General features: G+C 42.3%; 1 protein-coding gene across 2 annotated transcripts in view; it reads right to left on the minus strand.

The window, feature by feature from the left end:
- Positions 1-27,048, minus strand: part of LOC126285344 (uncharacterized) — a 336,600-nt gene that overhangs the window by 46,674 nt on the left and 262,878 nt on the right. Inside the window, exons 1-6 of one of the 2 annotated variants that reach the window (XM_049984660.1) lie at positions 5,869-5,929; positions 4,381-4,605; positions 3,868-3,930; positions 3,409-3,579; positions 2,487-2,636; positions 372-521 (exon numbers count right to left, since the gene is read on the minus strand). In XM_049984660.1, the coding sequence (XP_049840617.1) occupies positions 372-521; positions 2,487-2,636; positions 3,409-3,579; positions 3,868-3,930; positions 4,381-4,500 (654 nt within the window). In that variant the 5' untranslated portion in view covers positions 4,501-4,605; positions 5,869-5,929. Of the gene's footprint in view, positions 1-371; positions 522-2,486; positions 2,637-3,408; positions 3,580-3,867; positions 3,931-4,380; positions 4,606-5,868; positions 5,930-27,048 lie in introns of those variants that run through there. The other variant, XM_049984659.1, reaches the window with a different exon arrangement.

Consider the following 27,048-nt stretch of genomic DNA (forward strand, 5'->3'; position numbering starts at 1 on the left):
ACTTCACCTCACAGGGGTGTGTGAAACATCACAAGACAAAAAAACTGTAGTGGTCTGAGAGACCATCCATAGTAGTTAAGAGTTAATAATTAACAATTACAACGAAGAGAAGGAATGAAGACAACTGTTACCATGTATTTGTTCTAACAGATACAGAAATGGAAAAGTTAGAATTACAAATTACATCATAAGCTGAAACCTTTATGATCCTCTACGCAACAACTGTAAGCACAAAACTCTTTAAAGCAACAGCATAAGAAAAGAAAGTTCTTGATAACACCAATTTACTTTAAAAGTCCTACACACTTCTTACAGTACCTCAAGTTGCTCACTTTCATATCCTTGACTTACAATGGTGAATGACAACTAACCGCTGGTCCATTGTTGTCTTGACCCAGGGACCTGTAAGCTGTACTGAGGACGTGCACCACAAAGCGGAACAGCCCCACAGTCAGGCGAGGACAGTGCTGTTGTATCCAGTGTGTCAGGTACGTCACCGACAGTGTCTTCTTACGATGGAACTTTTCAATAGAAAGAAAAACGGAACAACTTATCATTAATATGAAACTCAAAATATTTTCAATATGCACAACATGTGACTAAATGATAGTACTTTGGCAGATATTAGTGTGCATACTACAGCAAGTGAAAAAAGTACACTAGCTTACGCAGTTTGTGTGTCAGTAACATGTACACATGACATCATCCTTCCTAATGGCACACCATACGACATACAGAACATGCATAAAGACTGCTGATTCGTGTCAAACGCACTAAGCAGGTGCTACAACCTTAAGATATTGCCATTCTGTATAACCGAAACAGAGTAAGAAGATCCCCGACAGCTCGAACATTGCTTTTAACTGTTAAGCAATAATGACTGCAGACAAAAAGAATAGTCGCCTACAAAATTGTGACAACACTGAGGCTTTGACATAGTTTACAAAATCATGTTACACTATTGGTTGAAGTACGCCTGTGGAGCTGCTGTACCCAGCCCACTGAAACTGTCAGGAGTAGCCTACACCAACTGAACTATAGCTATTCTCTTTGGATATAATTTATTATTGTTAGCACTTCTAATGAAAGTAAGCAATAACCTTCATGAGTAATAGAAACAGCAGCTGAATCCCAATGATTGTCAGCAAGCAACATAAGCTTTTTGAACTGATATTATTGGCACAAACTCTTTGGTTATCTGTGATCTGAATAGACAACCCTCATCCCCAACAATGAGTGACACACACACAATTTGTTGTTGTTGTTGTTGTTGTTGTTGGGATGTTTAAGGGGGACTAAACAACACACTTTCTCTTTTAACGATGATATACTGAATACAAGATGTGAAGACATTGTCTCTTTTTAGGATTCATAGAGCAATTATGTACTATGGAAGTAAGTTGTGGACAAGCTCACACCTAACGCAAAGCAAAAAATATGTAATCCCTGGCAAACCAAAAGAAAATTAAAAACATGTTTTAAATTATCTGAATGTTTAAATTCAAGGACTGAAAAGTTTTATTAGGAACTTGACAAGTAGCATGGCTCACTGTAAAGCAAGTAATGTTGTACAGAAAATAGGAGAGTATTTACATATACAGGTAAACAATATTAGAAAAAGAGTAGAGCACTACTCAAAGATGCCATGTTGAGCTGCTGACAGGCACAACAAAAAGACTGTTACACATTGCAGCTTTTGGCCGAAGCCTTCCTCAGCACACACGCGCACACACACACAAAAGCAAGTATACCTCATGCACACATGTCCACTACCACTGGCAAGTGTGCATGTTCTTTGGTGAGGAGGGCTTTGGCGGAAGGCTATAATGCGTATCAGTCTTTTTGTTGTGTCTGTCTCCAACAGGTCATCTATAGGTGAACAGCAATCTAGTCTTTTCCTAATTTTGGTTATATTCCAACCTGGAGTTTCCACTGTCAGATATAGGCAAATATTATTTTCAAAATCAATAGTCATCAAATAAATGTTAAGATTATCAATAGCAGATAAGCAGCAACTATATAACTAATCAAAGTGAGGGGCAGCAGTGTTTTTCCCCTGAGTAGCAGCTTCCTCACTAGTTTACTAGATTAAATTTAGGTTGCCTAAGCATGGATAGCATTAATTATTGAGTGAAGTGAGAAAAATGTTGAAAACATCGAGTGGGCCCTACTTGTTTTAAGAAATGTTACATAGATTTTAGCAGTAAATACCATTACTCAAAAAACACAACATTGAAACACCCCCCTCCCCTACACACACACACACACACACACACACACACACACACGCACACGCACACAGTCATTCATTTTTAACGTGATCTCTGTTTACCAACATCTAATTTCAGTTGTAATGCATAACTGGATAAATTCACACCACCTACAATAATTTTTTTCTTTATTGATAGCCAAACTGTAAAGTAAAAACAAAAACATTCTATTGTGTAAGATAAATCTGTTAACTGTCGTAAATATCAGTAACTTACAGCAGAATCAATAACAGCCTGCAAGGTGTGGTAGAGTCTCTTGCACGTAACAGAGCCTTCTGGATAATGATCCATCGCTAAACGATATGCAGCCATGAGCAGATCTCTAAAATTTTCTTGTGTCACCTCATTTCCATCGGATGAATACATCTGCACTTCAAAAGAACAAAATTCATTTCACTGAAAATGTTAGTTACAAATAACAAGCATGAACATAAAAAGTTTATCACAAAAGAATTATATTTCACCATATAGGGAACTACAGCGGGCTTTTCTTTCGTCAAATTTTTTATCTCAACGTTGGTCACTCCTGACCGAGTCCACAACCTTTACCATCCACTTGAAAAGGTTTTAACTTTTCCTTGGAATGGTTTGGGTACTTCTCCTCATACTATTTTATTGTCTTGATTAGCCTATATAAAATTTCAAATGATCGAAGCCACTTCCAAAATGGCTCAAAAAAACATGGTTCCTTTGCTGATTAAAGATAAATATAGTGGCTATTTAAATTAAATTAATATGAGCTTTACAAAAGATAAGTGGTTTACTGACACAAAAAATAGTAGTAATAATGGCTTATAATTACAAAACCACACAGAAATATCTAACAAAAGTTTGAGACAACTGCAAGTAAACATGTCACTAGAAATTTCCGTAGAGTAATATTGGGAAAAGGGAGTTTGACGTTGGGAAACCACTTGTTATCTGATACTAGCGACAATAATATGAGTCAAACAAGCCAACTACTTAAACAGGAATTGAAACCCTGTATGTGTAGTTATTAAGTAGCATACAATCTCGTGTTTGTCTTAGTTTGTACTGAGTATATAATTTATATTAAAAATTACGTCGATCATACAGACGACACACTTGGCATAAATCGAAAACACTTACGTCTTTACATAAATTAGAAGTTACTCACCTTGACATATATCTCAATCTGTCGCTCATCAGCCAGAACGCCAAGAAATCTTTCGGCCTGTTGTTTGAATGTTGTTTGGCTAAGCCACTCATGTTTTTGGGGGCCAGCGGAGGAATGGAAGAACAAGAACAGCCGTTGGGATAAATCTGGATATCGCGGGAACACATATTTCTAAATTTAAAAACAGAAAAAGTACAGACATTACGATTATAGACAGGTAGCGACTGGTGTAGTTTTAAAAATGAAATAAATGCTTTCACTGCAAGCTAAGTGTCTAGCACGGCTAGTAGTTTGGTATTATGTTGTTGTTGCAGTCGCAGTGCAAAACATGCAGCTCTACAAAAAACATTACATAAACTTGACAACAAAACAAAACACGCTTAGGACACGAGATGAAAAAAGGAAAAAAATAATTACATACAAAACAAATATATTTCATTGAGAAAAATGTTAACTTACAGTGAATATTCGGCTCGTAATTCCTTGCACCGAATCTTCTTCTAAACTCTTCTGGGCAAGAATCTAAAAATTAAAAAAAAAAAAAAAATAAAATTAAAAACCACATTTGTTAGCACAATTCAGTTGTGCACATCTAATAACCACGAAGTAGGTACAACTTTCTTGCGTAGCCTTGAGCTGGATTCAAAAGCACACGCCGTAAACCAACGCGTTATTCCTCACCCAGCACGAAACAAATTAGAAACTTTCTCCCACGTAACCAAGCGTCCCACAGCTGTTGTCCCACTAAGGCCACATTTCACACGTAGCAGAAATCATTCACATCACACTCAAGTTTATACCTTCACATTCATTTCCAGTGTTGTGGGTCGCGTTAAAAACTATTATCTATATGACGGGAAAAACACACGAGACGCATGGTTAACAAAGCCGTTACGTTTGAAACCAAACCACTAGCGAGAGAGTATTCGCAAACAAAGAAACAGCTGTTTGAAGCACTTCCTTGAGCTTTACCTTAGCTAATTTGTCAATGGGCACTAATTGCGTCGGGGTCTTGTCGTGAAGATCAGATCCAGAGTTGTTCCTTGGAAGAGAATTTTGCAGGAGGACGTCGTGGCTGTGATGGTTCCCCATACCCCCGCTTGCTTCTGCTGCTTCCTCCCGCCGATGTTCCCTGCCGCGCCGCCGAACTCCAACTGCAAGCGTTGGTTGGCAGAACAAGAGCTACAGCGTCGTCACCTGTGGAGAATGAACGAACTACGTCAAAAAGATTGCGGAACCCACGTACTGCGGAGTGAACTCGCAATACACTAACGGTACATGTGCATGGATAGCCATAGGACGCAGCGTGATAAGCATGGGCAATAAAAATTAACACCGAACGTTCAGAATGTCCCTGATAGGATCATATCTACTGTAATTCGAAACCGCAGCAAAATAATTTTCAAACTTGAAAAAGAAATCGAACAAATCTATTAACTGACGTACACTCTTACCGGTATTCTGAATTACATTCGCTACACGGTGATGAATTTAGGGTTTTAAGCTGTGGCTTTCGGGGTTCAACACATTGTAGTATCCCGAATTCTAATTCATCCTCTGTTTGACAAGTATTCTGTATCAAACTTTATTGTTCTCAACATCTGCATTCTGTTTCTATGCTCTGCAACGTAGATTATACACTAACAAATGGAAATCAGAATTTTCTAAGTAGCCATTCATCAGAAGCTAGCGCGTCATTATTGTGGTGTACGCTTGTTCAGACTGAGCATTTCCGTGACACTTTTGCTTCCTTGTTAGCACTCGCGTTACCTTCCCCTACGTACGTACACTCCATTGTTAAAATCTGATGCAGATCCAAAGAAATACCTTGTGTGAGCATTCAGATGCTTAAATCAGAATTTCTGTCGTCAACATACATTGTCAAGTGACCTCGCTATGACGTAAGGTTTGCCCGTAAGAGCTCTGCAGATTTTGGATGTCTAGTACACAACTATCGTACTAAAGGACCGTCGATTTCTGTACACACGTTTCATACACAACTTGTTACCCATCGGACATCCGGAATGAATTTGACTGAAAACTTGGCAGAGATAACTGTCAGGTAATTTCACTATTTTGTAGCTACCACAACAAATCATATGTGACTTTTTTTGTGCATTGTTGGAAAAGATGGGATTAAGAAACTAACTTTTAGGTTTTGTACTGCACTTGATCGTACTGACAAGCCTGTTTCAATCAATATGGCTGCCTCGTACGTCAAGCAGGAAGTGCACAGATACCGAAAGACTTTGAACTTCGAGTTGAAGCGTGCAGCAAGTCACTTTGTTCATTTTTTTTACTTTTCTTCTCTTTATAACTGGCACACCTATAATAATATTTTACGGCAACCGTATTTATTTGCCGCCTTTTTGATATAAGTGTCCACTACATTACAGAGTATCACATGAAAAATTGAAAGTTGAATAAATACTGGGGAAATCCAACTCCCGACACACGCACTTCCAGATTTCTCCGTATCAAAACATTCTTCCGTAAAGTGATTTGACTATTCTGACGAAATAAGAAAACATTTATACATTAAAACAACTGCAAACGCCAATGGCAAAGTTATCTTAGAAAGTGGGCAACTTTTCGACTGTGTTACGACACATGAAAGTTAAAAATATCGAGAAGAAAGATTATTTAACCCATAAGAACTCTTTATAGCAAATACTTTTGCTTGTAGGCACTAAATTAAAATAGGCAACTTTAAATTTACATATTCCGGACTTCTAAGAAAATTCTAAAATTTTCATCGGAAATGATAAAATTCCTCCATATTTCATTGAAAACAGTGCTAATTATTTACACAATACGCTGTATACTGAATAAATGTTCATCAGTCATGTTTGGGACGTGTAAACTTTTCCCTAGATCAGTTTTTCGAAACTATGAAACCTCGGACACTCCATAGAACTTCGTGAGCTTGTCTGAGCTTTCTGCTCAGTGCAGTCAGCAGTCTAATGTCTTATTTGGGACAATTTTTTCGCCATGTCAAAGGCTCTAAACGGAGTTCTTTACGTTCCAACTGTTTTCCACTCCCCCCTCCCCGTCTCCCGTTTGTTTATTAATTTCTGAAGAAAAAGAAAAACAGGAAGCTCCAGCGAAATATCGTCGTAATTTTGGTTTTCTCGACCTTCCAACATTGTGCTAATGCGTCTCGCCAATTTTTCAACACTTAAAAGAAAAACATAAAGCACACGGTTACAAAACAAGTACCACACGCAATTTTTTTAAAGGAAACTCTACGTTGGCTAGACTATCCCGTCTACATCAAACTTCGTGTTGCAACACAGCCAAGTGATATTCTGAATCTAAATGCAACAGAGTATCTACAGCTAAAAGTAAGTCTGGAAGACAGCTATTACTCTTTCAAGCAGAAGAAGTAGTTTTTATTTACATGTGGATGAATTAGCGCGCCGAGACACTTTGGCAGACTGCCAAAAATTCATCTACTCAAAGGCGTAATCAAAAACACCTTTAAATACCTGTCTGCAAGTGATGCTGAAAACACGCAATTTTCTCATTGATAAACATCTACCGGCAATGCAAACAGCGACATCCCTTTTGGCGAGGAATCAAATATCGTTTTCAAAAGCCGACGAACTTTTCTAATACGGCAAAAAAAAATCAAGTTGACGGTACTTGGAAATATGTGTAACTTTCATCTCAGCGTCGAATGTACTAGTGGTAAAGTAGCTTTAAAATAGTACCAGTTATGTGGAAATCTCCATAGTACAATGGAATTGACTGACCCTGCCATATACAGGGTAATTCAAAGTTGACGTCGCATAGGACAAATAGTGTGACACAGAACCTTCAGACGTGATAGTATGGAAAAAAGTCTGATAACATGGGTTCTAAAATACATACCTGAGGAGCTATAAGCACTATCTCATCTTCGATACTGTGATACAAATCTCTTCTACTGCAAGCTCTTTGTTTCCCCTTTTTTTAAGGGTTTGCACCAAAAACACGAAAATAATGTCCAGTAAATATAGGCTCTGCAATGCACTAGTTGTGAGCCCTTGTACATCTTCGTTACTGTGAAACACATCTATTTTACTGGGCAAGTGCTCACAGCTCTTAAGAAATGCATTTTGGAGCTCATGTTTACTGGACGTTTTTCTTGTTCCCTACTACCATCTCTGGAAATCTGTCGGTGGAGTTCTTGTTCACCCTGTTTGTCTATGGGAGATGACTTTTGAATCACCTTTCAATGAAGTAACTAGAAGAACACACTTACACAACCGATTTTATCTACAACTTCTCTCATAAATACACTACTGACCATTAAAATTGCTACACCGCGAAGATGACGAGCCACAGACGCGAAATTTAACCGACAGGAAGAAGATGCTGTGATATGCAAATGATTACCTTTTCAGAGCATTCACAAAAGGTTGGCGCCGGTGGCGACACCTAAAACGTGCTGACACGAGGAAAGTTTCCATCCGATTTCTCATACTCAAATAGCAGTTGACCGGCGTTGCCTGGTGAAACGTTGTGATGCCTCGTGTAAGGAGGAGAAATGCGTACCATGACCTTTCCGACTTTTGATTAAGGTCGGACTGTAGCCTATCACGATTGTGGTTTATGGTATCGCGACATTGCTGCTCGCGTTGGTCGAGATCCAATGACTGTTATCAGAATATGGAATCGGTGGGTTCAGGAGGGTAATACGGAACGCCGTGCTGGATCCCAACGGCCTCGTATCACTAGCAGTCCAGATGACAGGCATCTTATCCGCATGGCTGTAACGGATCGTGCAGCCACGTCTCGATCCCTGAGTCAACAGATGGGGCCGTTTGCAAGACGACAACCATCTGCACGAACAGTTCGACGACGTTTGCAACAGCATGGACTATCAGCTCGGAGACCATGGCTGCGGTTACCCTTGACGCTGCATGACAGACAGAAGCGCCTGCAATGGTGTACTCAACGGCGAACCTGGGTGCAAGAATGGCAAAACGTAATTTTTTCGGATGAATCCAGGTTCTGTTTACAACATCGTGATGGTCGCATCCGTGTTTGGCGACATCGCGGTGAGCGCACATTGGAAGCGTGTATTCGTCATCCCCATACTGGCGTACCACCCCGCGTGATGGTATGGGGTGCCACTGATTACACGTCTCAGTCACCTCTTGTTCGAATTGACGGCACTTTGAACAGTGGACGTTATATTTCAGATGTGTTACGACCCGTGGCTCTACCCTTCATTCGATCCCTGAGAAACCGTACATTTCAGCAGGATAATGCACGACCGCATGTTGCAGGTGCTGTACGGGCCTTTTTGGATACAGAAAATGTTCGACTGCTGCCCTGGCGAGCCCATTCTCCAGATCTATCACCAACTGAAAACGTCTGGTCAATGGTGGCCGAGCAACTGACTCGTCACAATACTCCAGTCACTACTCTTGATGGACTGTGGTATTGTCTTGAAGCTGCATGGGCAGCTGTACCTGTACACGCCATCCAAGCTCTGTTTGACTCAATGCCCAGGCGTATCAAGGCCGTTATTACGGCGAGCGGTGGTTGTTCTGGGTACTGATTTCTCAGGATCTATGTACCCAAATTGGGTGAAAATGTAATCACATGTCAGTTCTAGTATATTTGTCCAATGAATACCCGTTTATCATCTGCATTTCTTCTTGGTGTAGCAATTTTAATGGCCAGTAGTGTACAACATGAGACAGCATCTTATGACCGTCTGATTAGTAGCGTGTTGGTCCACCTGTGGCGGCGATTCTGTGTACCACGGATTCGACAAATGCTTGGTGAGTTTCCGAGGGTATGCGGCACCAAGTGTCTACGCACGGGTCACGCTATACCCATACACTACAAGCCGGTGGTTTGCAGGTTCGAAGCTGGCGCCCGATAGCGTCCTTGATATGTTCCATCGTGTTGAGATCGGGCAAAGTTGGTGGCCAAGACATGAACGTGAGTTCACTACTACTATCCTCAAACCAGAATGACACCATTGAGGCCTCGTGACACGGACAGCTAGAATACTGGAAGTTGCCATCGCTGTCGAGCAGGACATCGGGCATGAAGGGACGTAGGTGATGCGCCAATAATGTTTTCATTTATTTATTTATTTTTCCGTGGGACTAAATTAAGGAGATGTGTCCACGGTCATGGAACGAGTCAATACGTGAAATTATAACACGATAGTAGAAACAGATAAAATGAAATATAAGTAACATTCAGGCGACAAGTTTGTTGTTGTTGTCTTCAGTCCTGAGACTGGTTTGATGCAGCTCTCCATGCTACTCTATCCTGTGCAAGCTGCTTCATCTCCCAGTACCTACTGCAACCTACATCCTTTTGAATCTGCTTAGTGTACTCATCTCTCGGTCTCCCTCTACGATTTTTACCCTCCACGCTGCCCTCCAACGCTAAATTTGTGATCCCTTGATGCCTCAAAACATGTCCTACCAACCGATCCCTTCTTCTAGTCAAGTTGTGCCACAAACTTCTCTTCTCCCCAATCCTATTCAATACCTCCTCATTAGTTACGTGATCTATCCACCTTATCTTCAGTATTCTTCTGTAGCACCACATTTCGAAAGCTTCTATTCTCTTCTTGTCCAAACTAGTAATCATCCATGTTTCACTTCCATACATGGCTACACTCCAAACAAATACTTTCAGAAACGACTTCCTGATACATAAATCTATATTCGATGTTAACAAATTTCTCTTCTTCAGAAACGCTTTCCTTGCCATTGCCAGTCTACATTTTATATCGTCTCTACTTCGACCATCATCAGTTATTTTACTTCCTAAATAGCAAAACTCCTTTACTACTACTGTAAGTGTCTCATTTCCTAATCTAATTCCCTCAGCATCACCCGATTTAATTTGACTACATTCCATTATCCTCGTTTTGCTTTTGTTGATGTTCATCTTATACCCTCCTTTCAAGACACTGTCCATTCCGTTCAACTGCTCTTCCAAGTCCTTTGCCGTCTCTGACAGAATTACAATGTCATCGGCGAACCTCAAAGTTTTTACTTCGTCTCCATGAATTTTAATACCTACTCCAAATTTTTCTTTTGTTTCCTTTACTGCTTGCTCAATATACAGATTGAATAACATCGGGGAGAGGCTACAACCCTGTCTCACTCCTTTCCCAACCACTGCTTCCCTTTCATGCCCCTCGACTTTTATGACTGCCATCTGGTTTCTGTACAAATTGTAAATAGCCTTTCGCTCCCTGTATTTTACCCCTGCCACCTTTAGAATTTGAAAAAGAGTATTCCAGTCAACATTGTCAAAAGCTTTCTCTAAGTCTACAAATGCTAGAAACGTAGGTTTGCCTTTTCTTAATCTTTCTTCTAAGATAAGTCGTAAGGTCAGTATTGCCTCACGTGTTCCAACATTTCGACGGAATCCAAACTGATCCTCCCCGAGGTCCGCATCTACCAGTTTTTCCATTCGTCTGTAAAGAATTCGCGTTAGTATTTTGCAGCTGTGACTTATTAAACTGATAGTTCGGTAATTTTCACATCTGTCAGCACATGATTTCTTTGGGATTGGAATTATTATATTCTTCTTGAAGTCTGAGGGTATTTCGCCTGTCTCATACATCTTGCTCACCAGCTGGTAGAGTTTTGTCATTACTGGCTCTCCCAAGGCCGTCAGTAGTTCTAATGGAATGTAGTCTACTCCGGGGGCCTTGTTTCGACTCAGGTCTTTCAGTGCTCTGTCAAACTCTTCACGCAGTATCGTATCTCCCATTTCGTCTTCATCTACATCCTCTTCTATTTCCATAATAATGTCCTCAAGTACATCACCCTTGTATAAACCTTCTATATACTCCTTCCACCTTTCTGCCTTCCCTTCTTTGCTTAGAACTGGGTTGCCATCTGAGCTCTTGATATTCATACACGTGGTTCTCTTCTCTCCAAAGGTCTCTTTAATTTTCCTGTAGGCATTATCTATCTTACCCCTAGTGAGATAAGCTTCTACATCCTTACATTTGTCCTCTAGCCATCACTGTTTAGCCATTTTGCACTTCCTGTCGATCTCATTTTTGAGACGTCTGTATTCCTTTCTGCCTGCTTCATTTACTGCATTTTTATATTTTCTCCTTTCATCAATTAAATTCAATATTTCTTCTGTTACCCAAGGATTTCTAGCAGCCCTCGTCTTTGTACCTACTTTATCCTCTGCTGCCTTCACTACTACATCCCTCAGAGCTACCCATTCTTCTTCTACTGTATTTCTTTCCCCTATTCCTGTCAATTGTCCCCTTATGCTCTCCCTGAAACTCTGTACAACCTCTGGTTCTTTCAGTTTATCCAGGTCCCATCTCCTTAATTTCCCACATTTTTGCAGTTTCTTCAGTTTTAATCTACAGGTCATAACCAATAGATTGTGGTCAGAGTCCACATCTGCCCCTGGAAATGTCTTACAACTTAAAACCTGGTTCCTAAATCTGTGTCTTACCATTATATAATCTATTTGATACCTTTTAGTATCTCCAGGGTTCTTCCACGTATACAACCTTCTTTCATGATTCTGAAACCAAGTGTTAGCTATGATTAAGTTGTGCTCCGTGCAAAATTCTACTAGGCGGCTTCCTCTTTCATTTCTTAGCCCCAATCCATATTCACCTACTATGTTTCCTTCTCTCCCTTTTCCTACACTCGAATTCCAGTCACCCATTACTATTAAATTTTCATCTCCCTTCACTATCTGAATAATTTCTTTTATTTCATCATACACTTCTTCAATTTCTTCGTCATCTGCAGAGCTAGTTGGCATATAAACTTGTACTACTGTAGTAGGTGTGGGCTTCGTATCTATCTTGGCCACAATAATGCGTTCACTATGTTGTTTGTAGTAGCTTACCCGCATTCCTATTTTCCTGTTCATTATTAAACCTACTCCTGCATTACCCCTATTTGATTTTGTGTTTATAACCCTGTAGTCACCTGACCAGAAGTCTTGTTCCTCCTGCCACCGAACTTCACTAATTCCCACCATATCTAACTTTAACCTATCCATTTCCCTTTTTAAATTTTCTAACCTACCTGCCCGATTAAGGGATCTGACATTCCACGCTCCGATCCGTAGGACGCCAGTTTTCTTTCTCCTGATAACGACATCCTCTTGAGTAGTCCCCGCCCGGAGATCCGAATGGGGGACTATTTTACCTCCGGAATATTTTACCCAAGAGGATGCCATCATCATTTAATCATCCAGTAAAGCTGCATGTCCTCGGGAAAAATTACGGCTGTAGTTTCCCCTTGCTTTCAGCCGTTCGCAGTACCAGCACAGCAAGGCCGTTTTGGTTAATGTTGCAAGGCCAGATCAGTCAATCATCCAGACTGTTGCCCCTGCAACTACTGAAAAGGCTGCTGCCCCTCTTCAGGAACCACATGTTTGTCTGGCCTCTCAACAGATACCCCTCCGTTGTGGTTGCACCTACGGTACGGCCATCTGTGTCGCTGAGGCACGCAAGCCTCCCCACCAACGGCAAGGTCCATGGTTCATGGGGGGAGGCGACAAGTCGTGAGTTTAAATTAAGAAAATCAGCAGTGTAACACTGGAATTTGCTTAAGTTTTCAGCTCTTCCAGGAGCTCCTCGACAGAACAGAAGGAGTGAGCCATGAGGAAACTCTTCAGTTTAGACTTAAAAGTGTTTGGGCTACTGCTAAGATTTTTGAGTTCTAGTGGTAGCTTATTCAAAATGGATGCAGCAGAATACTGCACTCCTTTCTGCACAAGAGTCAAGGAAATGCATTCCACATGCAGATTTGATTTCTGCCTAGTATTAACTGAGTGAAAGCTGCTAACTCTTGGGAATAAGCTAATATTGCTAACAACAAACGACATTAAAGAAAATATATACTGTGAGGGCAATGTCAGAATTCCCAGGCTGTTGAATAGGGGTCGACAAGAGGTTCTCGAACTTACACCACATATAGCTCGAACAGCCCGTTTTTGAGCCAAAAATACCCCAAAAAATAATACCATATGACATAAGCGTATGAAAATATGCGAAGTAGACTACGTTTCGTGTTGAACTGTCACATATTTCAGATACTGTTCTAATAGTAAATAAAGCAGCATTTAGTTTCTGAACAAGATCCTGGACACAGGCTTTCCACAACAGCTTACTATCTCTCCGAACGCCTAGGAACTTGAACTGTTCCGTCTCGCTTATAATATGTCAGTTCTGTCTGATCAAAATATTGGTTCTTGTGTGTAACTCTGTGAGTTAGAAACTGTAAAAACTGAGTCTTACTGTGATTTAGGATCAAATTATTTTCCACAAGCCACGAACTTATTTCATGAACTACATTATTTGATACTGTTTCAATATTACACACAAGATCCTTCACTGCCAAGCTGGTGTCGTCAGGAAACAGAAATATTTTTGAATCACCTGTAATACTAGAAGGCAAATCATTTATATAAATAAGAAACAGCAGTGGCCCCAGCACCGACCCTTGGGGAACGTCCCACTTAACAGTGTCCCATTGGGACTGAACATCACTACCACTCTCAATATTGCGGAGAATTACCTTCTGCTTTCTGTTCTTAAAGTAAGAGGCGAACCAATTGTAAGCTACTCCCGTAGTCCATAGTGGTTACGGTGCCATCGGTTACTGCCACAGGTCCTGTTGAAGCCAGGGTGAATGTCCCCACACAACACAACGCTGCTGCCAACGGCCAGCATCCTTGACGCTTGGATGGCGTTGTGCTCGGACATGACCGCCAACCTGCTTTAACAAGGAACGCGGTGCATCGGACCAGGCGATCTGTTTCTGTTGACGTGCGTTGTGGTCTCGATGACCCCGTGCAACTGTAACTGACGATGTCGCTGGGTAGAGATGGGAACACTTCGAGAGTCGCCTGCTGTCGAGTCCCAAATCCAACGGTGTGCTCCGAAAAATATCTGCCCGCACCAGCACTGAATCGCAGACTGAACTCTGTCGTCATTTCCGCCACAGATCAACACCTATTCCGCTTTAAAAAGAGAGGAAGCCCCGCAAGGCTGCAGCCAGCAGCAGCCGAACCTCGACTTGCGCATGCGCGAAGCCAGCACTCCCCAATGACTAAAGTGGGGCGGATAGTGACGAACAACTGGTGCGACCAAATGTCTGAAAGCAGTACATTCAGAAGGCCGGACCAGCACACTTGTCGGTAGCATGACCTAAATTTTCACGGGGGCGGTTGCTGGGCTGAAATCTTGCAAGTGCGCATCTTTCTCGTTAAAGTATGTGTGCTGTGCGTACTGTAAGACCTTCGGTACACACACCATCAGATTATTTGACTTGTCGCTCTAGCGAAGTAGGCGAGTGTCAGCAATATGTCTCGTGGTCTTATCGTGGCGTGTTTATCTTCTGCCGTTAGGTGAGACAATAGAAATGCCACTTGCACGCTTAAAGTAGCAGATTGACAGAGACCAACTTTAAACAGAACTTGAGTAATTTTAACACACATTTATTAAAATAATAAAAAAACATAGATATTACGTAACTTGATTCTGGATGCTGTTTACGATTGACAGTCTGAAGTTCCTTTGGTTTTGGTACGTTAATCTTATTCTCACATGTCTCTGATACTTGACAAAGTGTCTATATATATCTCTTCATGGCTATGTACAGGAATATCATAATCTTATTAGGCGCAGACTGAAACTTGACTATAGACTAATGCAGATTGACTAATCGGAGGTCTGTGCACTCGTTATAATACCTCACGCATTCAGGTATAAATGCACGAGTGTGATCCGCGACGAGAAAAGGTTCTACATTAGCAGCAATCTCACTGGCTGCGTTACATATTAATACGCGGATGGGCGGAAGCAGAATTTGGTCCGTCTCTAAGACAGCGCCATCTCGTAGTGCGGAGACGGACGTGCACTGTGCCTGCGTTGTTGTGCTTAGCGGGGCGCGCTCTAGTGGGAAAGTTGTGTACGCTCTGACTACGCAGAACTATGTACACAACAGTATGAGGTCCAGTTGGTAGTGTTCCCATGTGTCTTATGCAAATAACCACTAACAATTCAAACGAATAGCTGGTGCACCCTGGGAGGACTCTGACCAACTGCAGAAGCTCATGCTATCCTAAATAATATAACAACAATAGAAGAAGTTAATATATTTAGAAAAAAAAACTATCAATTTTCCTACCCATGTTGCATGCTACAAGACAAGGTCAGAGGTTGCACCGACCTCCCCACCGGGAATGCAATGAAAATATGAACACTGAAAACCAGAGGCGCTTTGTTGTGGAAAAGAGGAAAAAGGCGGGCAAGCAATTACTAACAGATGCAGGCTCACTGAAGATTGCTGTAAACACACTGCTCGAACCAGTGCCTCAGGGACATGAAAAAGAGGCACAAGCTACTCCACCAGAAGCTACAAGTAATAAGTGTAATGAATATAGTGCTGTATGTAGTGAAAGAAAGTAGCGTATGTTTGATAACGCCTTTTAAACTAGCTTTCGGTTTGTAAGCCTGTTAAAAGTTACTTGATTCGTGAAAGTGAAAAGTGACACTGCACCACTTTATGGACAGTCCCGAACAGCCGATTATATTCTCGGACCAGTTCCTAACGCAGCAGGAAGACACTCTTCGGAAATCCACTTAATTATCTTAAGGTTTGTGTGTGTGTATTGTACGTTGAACTGGGGACCTAGAAATGACAGAGGGGCTTCATCCCGCCGTAGCCCGCAGTGGTCAGTGGTCCACAACCCCACATCAGGGCACAGCAGTCCACGCCCCCCCCCCCCCCCCCCTCCCTCCACTCCAGAGTTATTGTGCGGTTCGGCCTCCGGCCTCCAGTGAACCTCCCCCCTCCCGCTCTCCCGGAAACGTCTCATACCAGACGAGTGTAACCCCAAATTTTTGCGTGGTAATTACGGTGTACGCGTACGTGGAGACAGTGTTCGCGCAGTAATCGCCGACATAGTGTAACTGAGGCGGAATATGGGGAACCATCCCGCATTCACCGAGGCAGATGGAAAACCGCCTTAAAAACCATCCACAGACTGGCCGGCACACCGGACCTCGACACCAATCCACCAGGCTGATTCGTACCGGGTACCGGCACGCCTTCCCGCTCGGGAAGCACCGCGTTAGACCGCACGGCTAGCCGGGCGGGCTAGAATGTTACGGTTTTATTTTAATATGGTATTACTTGCGTAATTTCATTTGTTTATGTTTCATTTTACAGCAATATTCATATTATCATGCTGCAGAATACGCTGTCTTCAAAATAGCGCTAAAATCTTAGGAAGAGTGAATGAATGAAATTTCATACCAACACGTGTTTAGTTAATGTGGCGTCTTTGTTGCTCCAATCTGAGCGAGAACGCGGAGGAATACAGCCCACACTGTAATATTTTTAATAACATGTGACGTAACAAAAAACAAGAGAAAATCGCACATCTGTATATGGGATGTTCATGTACGTATTTACACTGCTAAATGCAAAACCGACAGCAAAATAATAATACCCCCAACAGCCGAGAGAAGAGGATGCATGCGTACGTCCACGTGTGGGTGCTGGACGCCCAACACGTTGCCAGCGTCCTTCCAACCACGGCTCACAGCCGCTCACAACAGAGGCACGCGAACGGCTGACCACCCCCGCTGTTAGCGAGATTGCTCGTTCCCACGCGACGGACCGCAACAATCGGCCGGCCTTCGTCAGAGTCTGCCGTGTACGTGTATTTCCCCCTCACGAGACTCCTGTTGTCGCTGCGGCGACTCTCCATCTCTGCTGCGCTGACACGCCTTCCTTACCGCGTCGCTTTCCTGCAACGAGTGCAGGCGGCATTCACGGTATTAGGTGTATGCGGTGGGCAGTGGTGGTAACGTTTTGCCACACCAGAGTATATGACTATACATTCACATCAACTACCTATAAGATACTAACTCTTTATTGCTTTGTATCTCGATATTTTTCAACAGACAATACGCCTCTTGCTAGTATAATTCATCAAATAACAAACTCACCAAAGAAGAGGAAGTAACTATTCCAGAATTAGAGTCAAGAAAAACTGCCAACTGGACTAACTTAGAAGTAGATATCCTCGGTGCAGCGAAGCAGCTTAAACCTTTTAATAACGGCAAGCCTTCCGGTCCAGATTGTATATCAGTCAGATTCCTTTCGGAGTTTGCTGATGCATTAGCTCCATACTTAGGAGTCACATACAACCGCTCGCTAGTCGAAAGATTCGTATCCAAAGACTGGAAAGTTGTACAAATCACATCAATTAGAGACGCATATCGCTAACGTCGATTTGCAGAAGGATTTTAGAACATATACTCTGTTGGAACATCATGAATTACCTCGAAGAAAACGATTTATTGACAAACAGCCAACACGTTTTAGGAAATATCGCTCTTGTGCAACACAACTAAGTCTTTATTCTCACGAAGTAAATAGACCTATCGCCTGGGGATACCAAATTGATTCCATATTTTTAGATGTCCAGAAGGCTTTTGACACCGTTCCTCAGAAGCAAATTCTAATCAAATTGCGTGCCTACGGAATATCGTCTCACTTGCGTGACTGAATTCATGATTTCTTGTCAAAAAGGTCATAATTCGTAGTAACTGACGGAAAGTCATCGAGTAAAACAGAAGTATTAGTTAGCGTTCATCAGCGAAATGTTATATGCCCTCTGTTGTTCTTTATCTATATAAACAATTTAGGAGACAATATGAGCAGCCCTCTTAGTTTGTTTGCAGGTGATGTCGTTTCATCGGATGATCAAAACGAAATTGCGAAACGTTTTAGACAAGTTATCTGTATGGTGTGAAAGGCGGCAATTGACTCTAAATAACGAAAAGTGTGAAGTCATCCACGTGTGTACTACAAGGAATCCGCTAAAGTTCTGTTACACGTTAAACCACACAAATCTAAATGCTGTGAATTCAACTAAATAGTTAGGCATCACAATTACGAACAACTTAAATTCGAACGTGCGCATAGGTAATGTTGTGGGGAAAGCGAACCAAAGGCTGTCATTTATTTGCAGAACACATAGACTATGTAACCGACTTGCTAAAGAGACTGTCTACGCTACACTTGCCCGTCCTCTGCTGAACTATCGGTAGGCGGTATTGTATTTGCCTAAAGCAGTACTGACAGAGGGCGCTGAAAATGTTAAAGAAGGGCAGCTCATTTTGTATTACCGCGAAATAGGGGAAAGAGAGCGACGGATATGATAAGCGAATTGAGGAGGCAATCATTAAAGCAAAGGCGTTCTTCGTTGCCGCGTGATATTCTCACGACATTTCAATTACCAACTTTCTTCTCCGAATGTGAAAATATTTTGTTGGCGCCCACCTACGCACGTAGAAATGATCATTCTAATAAAATAATAGAAATCAGAGTTCACACGGAAATATTGAAGTGTTTATTTTCCCTGTGAGCTCTTCGAGACTCGAACGGTTGAAAAATACCTTGAAGCTGCTGCAATGAACCCTTCCCCAGGCACTTAATTGTGAATCGCAAATATAGATGGAGATATAAATACAATTTAATCGTCATATTTGTAAAAAGCAAGTTCACGTCGTTTGATGTATACCGATTTGCATCTGTAGCAGCAACAAATATTTGTTATTGGTGTTACTAATAAATAACTTCGTAAAAACAGGGGAAATAGCGTGATGTTGAAGTTCCAATCTTAGCGCTAAATGTAAACACAAAGCGTTGTAGCGCGGTCACGCGACAGTCCCATTGTCTTGGACTCGCTTTTCTTGCTGGTGATACCACAGAACAGTGCCCTCCCTCCATAGATATTCCTATTCTTTATTTCTAAGTTTTGGCCTTCCATCTGCGAATGACACAGCCCGTTCCCCCTTTGAGTGTCGGTCACCGACACTTGAACGGTATTTCAATCCGTCTGCACAAATAAGTATCTTTTTGTAAACAGACTGCATTTTATCGGTTTTCTGGTGATGAAATGAGGCATCTCTTTTGCTTTGTCCAAGAGTGAAAGTATATGAGAGTTTCACTTCACTCCGACGAGTTTATTTGATCCAGTTGCCTTCAGACGTCAGTTTAATATTCGTGTATTGTCACGCCGACACACTTTGTTTTCGCATACTGAAATGTACGACTGTACTTGTACAGCCTGTCTTTACACAAGACTTATATTTTGTAAAAACTTGCCTAAATATTACTAAAGTTTTTGTTGATTAACGCTTCTTCAGAGATAGTCGCACCATATTTACATATTTGAGACTGTAACTGACATTATCCGCTACATTTCTAGCTGTACTGTCTCGTTTGTGACGAAGGAAGACTCGGATGAACAGGACCTGTCTAATAATATTTGAACGACGCGAATAAAGCGAGTAACTGAAGTTCTAACAACGCATTCATGTTCTGTCTCTTTTAATCACTCCCTTCTGCCAAGACGCGTGCAGTCGCACTATCGCAGATGTTTCAGCAGAGTGTACTGGGTGAACTCGGACACCGCTGAAAAAGTTTCGGTCATTCAGGAACATTTTCTGAGTTCTAAAAACGAAAGGACGGTTAGCAATTGACTCCTGATGGAGTCCTCATTCAAAAAATATTTTTTGTGTGTTTTGCTGGATCTTTACAGAGGAACTACAATTTGTTTCATTTCTCACGGTCCGTTTACCTTTACTTGTATCCCACTAAAAAATATCTCCATAACAGTGCAAATGTCAGTAGTATGCACTTCGTGTCTTGTCTGGGAACAGACGTTTCCCACTCACTCACAGTACCTGTTGTTGTTGTTGCTGCTATTACGGTCTTCAGTCCCAAGACTGATCTGTGCAGCTCTCCATGCTACTCTATCCTGTGAAAGACTCTTCATCTCTGAATAACTTCTGCATCTTGCATCCTTCTGTATCTGCTTACTGTATTCGTGTCTTGGTCTCTCTCTCACTCCTTCTACAAATCCCCCCCATCCCCCCCACCTCCCCCCCCCACTTCCCACCAATACAAAATCGACGATTCCTTTACGTCTCAGAATGTGTCCTGCCAACTGATCCCTTCTTCTAGTCAAGTTGTGCCGCAAATTCCTCTTCTCCCCAATTCTATTCACAACCTCGTCATTTGTTACGTGATCTACACAACTAATCCTCAGCATTCTTCTGTACCATCACATTTCAAGAGCTTCTATTCTCTTCTTGTCTAAACTATTTATCGTCCATGTTTCACATCCACACATGGCTACACTCCATACAAATACTTTTAGAAAAGACTTCCTGACACTTAAATCTATACTCGATGCTAACAAATTTCTCTTCTTCAAGAAACGCTTTCCTTGCTATTGCCAGTCTGCATTTTATATCCTCTCTACTTCGACCACCATCAGTTATCTTATTGCCCAAATAGCAAAACTCATCTACTGCTTTTCTTGTGCCCACTCGGCTAGCCATGCGGTCTAACGCGCTGCTTCCCGAGTTCCAAGGCGTGCTGATTCCCGGCACGAATCCGCCCGGCGGATAAGTGGCGAGGTCCGGTGAGCCGGCCAGCCTGTGGATGGTTTTTAAGGCGGTTTTCCATCTGCCTCGGCGAATATAGGCTGGTTCCCCTTATCTACATCTACTTCAAACTCAGCAAGCCACCTAATGCTCTGTGGCGGAGGGGTTGGGTTGTTTTGGGGAGGAGACCAGACAGCGAGGTCATCGGTCTCATCGGATTAGGGAAGGATGGGGAAGGAAGTCGGCCGTGCCCTTTCAAAGGAACCATCTCGGCATTTGCCTGAAGCGATTTAGGGAAATTACGGAAAAGCTAAATCAGGATGGCCGGACGCGGGATTGAACCGTCATCCTCCCGAATGCGAGTGCAGTGTCTAACCACTACGCCACCTCACTCGGTGTGTGGTGGAGGGTACTTTCGGTACCACTATCCGATCCTTCCAACCCTGTTCCACTCGCGAATAGTGTGGGTGAAGAATTATTGTCGGTAAGACTCTGCACTGGCTCTAATTTCTCGAATTTTCTCCTCGTGGTCAATACGCGAGATGTATGTTGGGGGGGGGGGGGGGAAGTAATATGTTGTCGGACTCCTCCTGAAAAGTGGTGTCCCGAAATTTCAATAGTAAATCTCTCCGTGATGCACAACGTCTGTATGGTAACGTCTGCCAGTGGAGTTTGTTTAGCATCTCCGTAACGCTCTCTCGCCAGCTAAACGATTCCGTAACGAAACGTGCCGCTCTTCGTTGGATCTTCTCTATCTCCTCTATCAGTCCTACCTGATATGGATCCCAGGCAGATGAACAATACTCAAGAATCGGGCGAACAATCGCCTTATAAGCAAGTTCTTTCATGGATGAGTTACGCTTCCGCAAGATACTTCCGATGAATTTAAGTCCAGTGTGTGCTTTTCCCACTATCTGTTTTATGTGGTCATTCCACTGAAGGTCGCTCGGGATAGTTACGCCTAGATATTTTACAATAGACGCTTCTCCAGCTGTTTGTCATAAACAGTGTAGCTGTACAGTAGTGGATTTCTTTTCATATGAATGCGCAATATGTTACATTTATTTATGGTCAGGATCAACTGCCAGAGTCTGCACCATTCAACAATTCTCTGCAGGTAGTTCTGAAAATTCTTACTATTTTCTGGCGTTCCTACTTTGGTATAAACAACTATATAATCTGCGAACAGCCTTAACCAGCATCCGACGCTTTCTACTATATTTCTTATATATATTGTAAACAGCAACGGTCCTATCACACTCCCTTGTGGTACTCCGGATATTACGTTTACATCTGTCGATTTAGTTCCGTTAAGAGTGACGTGTTGAGTTCTATCTGCAAGAAAGTCTTTAATCAAGTCGCAGGTCTGCTCCGATACTCGGTAAGCTCACATTTTTTCCCATTAAACGGCAACGCGGAACGGTGTCAAATGCCCTACTGAAATCAAGAAACATGGCATCAACCTGAGCGCCGTTGTCCACTGTGCTGTGGATCTCATGGAGGAACAGAGCGAGCTGAGTTTCGCAGTATCTCTGCCGAATCCATGTTGATTTTAATAGAGGAGCTGTTCATTTTCCAAGGACGTCATAATTGTTCAGCGTAAAACATGTTCTATAATTCTACAACAGACTGACGTCAACGATATAGGTCTATAATTGTGCGGCCTTTCTTAAAAACGAGAATGACCTGCGCTTTTTTCCAGTCATTAGGTACCTTTCGTTGCTCAAGCGATCTACGATAAATTACTGCTATAAGGGGAGCAAGTTCTCTCGCACAATCTTTATAGAATCTTATAGGTATCTCATCTGGTCCTGAAGCCTTTCCACTACTAAGCAATTGTAGCTGCTTTTCAATTCCGCGATCAGTTATCGCAATATCTGCCATTTCGACGTTCGCACGACGACTGAAAGGAGGGGCAGTGCTACGATCTTCCACGGTGAAACAACTTCGGAAAACCGAATTCAGTATTTCGGCCGTCTCTGTGTTATCTTCCGTTTCGGTGCCGGTGTGGTCACTGAGAGAATGAATAGATGATTCCGCCTCAGTTACAGTATGTAGGCGATTGCTGCGCAAACAGTCTCCAAGTACGCGTACACCATAATTACTCTACCATGCAAACATTTTGGGTTTGGGGTTACTCTAGTCTGGTATGAGACGTTCCCGGGGGGGGGGGGGGGGAGGAGGAGGAGGGGAGGGGTCCAATGGCGGCCGAACCGCACACTAACCCTGTGTTTGGTGTGCGGCAGCGGTGGGGTGGGTGGGCTGCTGTGGCCTGTTGTGGGGTTGTGAACTTCTGAGGGCTACGGCGGGGTGAAGCCTCTCCATCGTTTTTAGGTCCCCTGTTCAATACACAATACACACACACTTACTTTTAGTTTATAATTTCCCAAATCCACCATTACCTTAGTTTAACTTTGTTGATTTTCATCTTTCATCCTCTTTTCAAGACACTGTTTATTCCGTTCAACTCTCTTCCAATTCGTCTGATTGAATTACGATGTTACGAATGAATCTCAAAGTTTTTGTTTCCTCTCCTCGAACTTTCATTCCCGTTCCAAATTTATCTTTGATTTCCTTTACTGTTTGCTCAACATACACACACAATAACACCATACAGTAAACGTAGATCTTCCGTTCTCCAGTCCGTCTTCCAAAGGCGATAGCATGAGCAGTATGGCCTTGCATGTTCTCACTGTTCTGAGGGTCGCCAACTGATCTTCGCGAAAGTCAGCTACTACTAGCTCTTGTAGTCTTCCGTAAACAACTGTGTCAGTATTTCGCAACCATGACTCATTAAACTGATGGTTCGGTAATATTCAAACCTGTCAGCACCTGCCTTCTTGAGAACGGGAATCATTTAATACTTCTTGAAATCTAAGGTCCTTTCGCTGTCTTGTATAGCTTGCTTACAAGGTGGTTTATTTTTGTCATGGGTGGTTCCCTAAAGGCTCTCGGTAATTCACAGGGAACGTCGTTTACTCCAGGGCACTTGTTTCGGTTTTGGTCTCCCAGAGCTTTGCCAAATTCTTCTCGCAGTATCATATCTCCCATCTCGTCTTCTTTTAGTTCCTTTTCACTTTCTATAGTCCTGTCTGCAAGTAAAATTTTGTGGTAAGGTCTTATGTGACGAAACTGCTGAGGTCATCGGTCCCTAAGCTTACGCACTACTTAATCTAACTTACACTGAGGACAACACAGACACCCATGCCGAAGGGAGGACTCGAACCTCCGACGTCTGCCGTGATGTCTGCAAGTTTGTTTTACTTGTACATAGCCTCTATGTATTCTTCACAAAAAAAGGTTCAAGTGGCTCTAAGCACTATGGGACATGGGACTTAACATCTGTGGTCATGAGTCCCCTACAACTTAGAACTGCTTAAACCTAACTAACCTAAGGATATCACACACATCCACGCCCGAGGCAAGATTCGAACCTGCGACCGTAGAGGCACGCGATTCCAGACTGAAGCGTCTAGAACCGCACGGCCACACCGGCCGGCCGTCGTTTATCGACTAATAAAGTCATCAGAAGATCAAAACGAATTGGAAAACGTTTTAGAAAACGTATCTCAATGGTGCGAAAATTGGCAATTGATGCTAAATAGTGAAAAGTGTGACGTCAGCCATATGAGTGCTAAAACGAATCCGTTAACTTCGGTTTCATGATAAATCAGTCAAATCTAAAGGCCGTAAATTCAACTAAATACCTAGGAATTACAATTACGAACAACTTAAATTGGAAGGAACACATAGAAAATGTTGTGGGGAAGGCTAACCAAAGACAGCGTTTTATTGGCAGGACACTTAGAAAATTTAACCAGATCTGATAAACAGACTGCCTACACGACGCTTGTCCGTCTTCTTTTGGTGTACTGCTGTGCGGTTTGGGATCCTTACACGATGGGAGTGACTGAGTATATCGGATGGGTTCGAAGAAGGACAGCACGTTTTGTATTATCGCGAAATAGGTGAGAGGATTTAGAGTGGACGTAATTAAAACAAAGGCGCTTTTCGTTGCGGCGGAATCTTCTCACGAAATTTCAGTCACCAACTTTCTCCTCCGAATGCGAAAATATTTTTTTGACACCGACCTACATAGGGAGGAACGATCATCGTAACAAAATAAAAGAAATCAGAGCCCGCAAGGAAAAATATAGGTGCTAGTTTTCTCCGCGCGCTGTTCCAGATTGGAATAACAGAGAATTATTGTGAAGGCGGTTCGATGAACCCTCTACCAGGCTCTTCAGTGTGATTTGCAGAGTATCCATGTAGATGTAGGTGGATCAAAAATGCTTTCTTACCTATTTATGTTCTTAGGCCCGTTTCACACTGGGACACTGGTGAGGGTCGCCGGTAATTGTGGTGGACACTGCTGGATCACCCGTGTCTGACACTGCAGGTGTTGCCAACTGATTAGCTAGTGAAATGGACTCGAGCGAGGAGGAACTTTTGTTGGTACTTCTAAGCAGGAAGAAGAGAGGAGGAGGAGGAGGAGGAGAATGAAGACAAAACGCTTATTACACTTACATCCACTGCTACATGATCAGCTGGAGAAAGGATTGTTTTATGCTTTTTATGACGTTTGAGGATACGTTAACTATTCAGGGATTGCAGGGCATTTCACCTTGTTTAGTACGTGGAGGAAATATTGCAAACTACTTCATTAGCCCTGAAAGTGAAGTGCCTCGGCAACGGCAATAAAATGTAATTCCTAGAAATGTTACGTGAACATTAATGTGGTTAGGCCTCATTGTTCATCTGGCATTGTATTTCTGATGTGCATTGTGCAATTATTACTATGTTCACTGTAAGAAGTCATATTATTGTTTTCACCGAAGTGATTGGAACTTACAATTAAAATTCTAGCCTGTCTGAAATTTGTACTTCAGTAATATTATAATAAACAAATAAAATTCATTGTTGTACTAGCCACATATGCGTAAATAACTGTAATTAACAGTAATATTTTAACTCTTTTAAGGCGCATCCTTAATTTTGTTATGAACATTATTAAATATAAGTATTGTTTTAGATTTTCTCCTCATTCACCCTGTAGGGATGAGTTGATGATTTCCACGCTCATACTTGTTGTCCCTACTTATCGGTTTAAGACTGCACGACGGTACACTTGATGCGAATGTGCTTGAAGGTTACTACCATCCTAGCCTCCTACAGAGGTAGCGACTAAATTTTGCTAGTCTTTTGTGGTCCGAAAAGTACGATGTTAAATTTTAAAAAAAGAACATACAATTTACCAATTTTTTTTTTTCATCCATGCTCTTCTCATTGAAATCAGGCACAAACTTCGTTATAATTTCTTGCCACGCATTCGTTCCCACCACTTTGATGCTACAGTCATCCCTTTTGACATCCCAAATAGCAAAACGACTTTTTACTTCACTTATAAAATCTTCCGTGTTAGTTATTTGTACAAGATCTAGGCTTTTTGATCGTGTAGCAATTTTAAAACTTACGTAACTTTTTGCTTTCAGATATTTAGCCTGTGTTTTTGGAGATCACTCTTAGGATAAACACTAAGTCCTCATTCAATAATCGTAGAATATCTCGCAAACAATGCAGATAATAACAAGCAGATTAAGAAGACACCAAGGCGCAGAATCCACTCTTACGACACGAGCGAGCGGCGCGAGGCATTTGTTGGTTAACTTGGTGACGCCAGCAGGTAGGCGGGGCGCCGCCCCCACCTCGGCGCATGCGCGGTGTTCGGCATACCCGCGACTTCTGCGCTCAACCCCGGCTCAGTCAACCCATCGCTGGCGCCACCGACCCATTCCCACTGTGTACAATATTGCAGAGCCCGTGTTATTAAGGAGAAGGGTGCATTGTTCCTTCGGACAGGCACAGAGGTTATTTGGTGTACATGCTTAGTAAAATTCCTCTAAATCTCGTTTGTCGACTTTGGCCGCTCACCGAAATACGTAGTTGGAGAACTAGAATATATCCAAAGTCTGGCACCTGTTGGTTTTATTATTACGGCTCATGACAGTTCAGCTCATTTGTTGCTGTTTTCGGTAATGTTGCATTTTTCTTTCGCTAATTTTCAGATCAGCAACAGTGCTTCTTTACTGTGTGTTTGTCAACCAGTTTCATGCCGCTTCTGTAAATTTTTTCGACCCTAATGTAATGTTTAACACATTCATATACTCCGAAGTGCTCATTTTCTCTTGTCGAGCCGGCCGCGGTGG

The sequence above is a fragment of the Schistocerca gregaria genome, chromosome 8, assembly GCF_023897955.1.
Source record: "Schistocerca gregaria isolate iqSchGreg1 chromosome 8, iqSchGreg1.2, whole genome shotgun sequence".
NCBI lineage: Eukaryota > Metazoa > Arthropoda > Insecta > Orthoptera > Acrididae > Schistocerca > Schistocerca gregaria.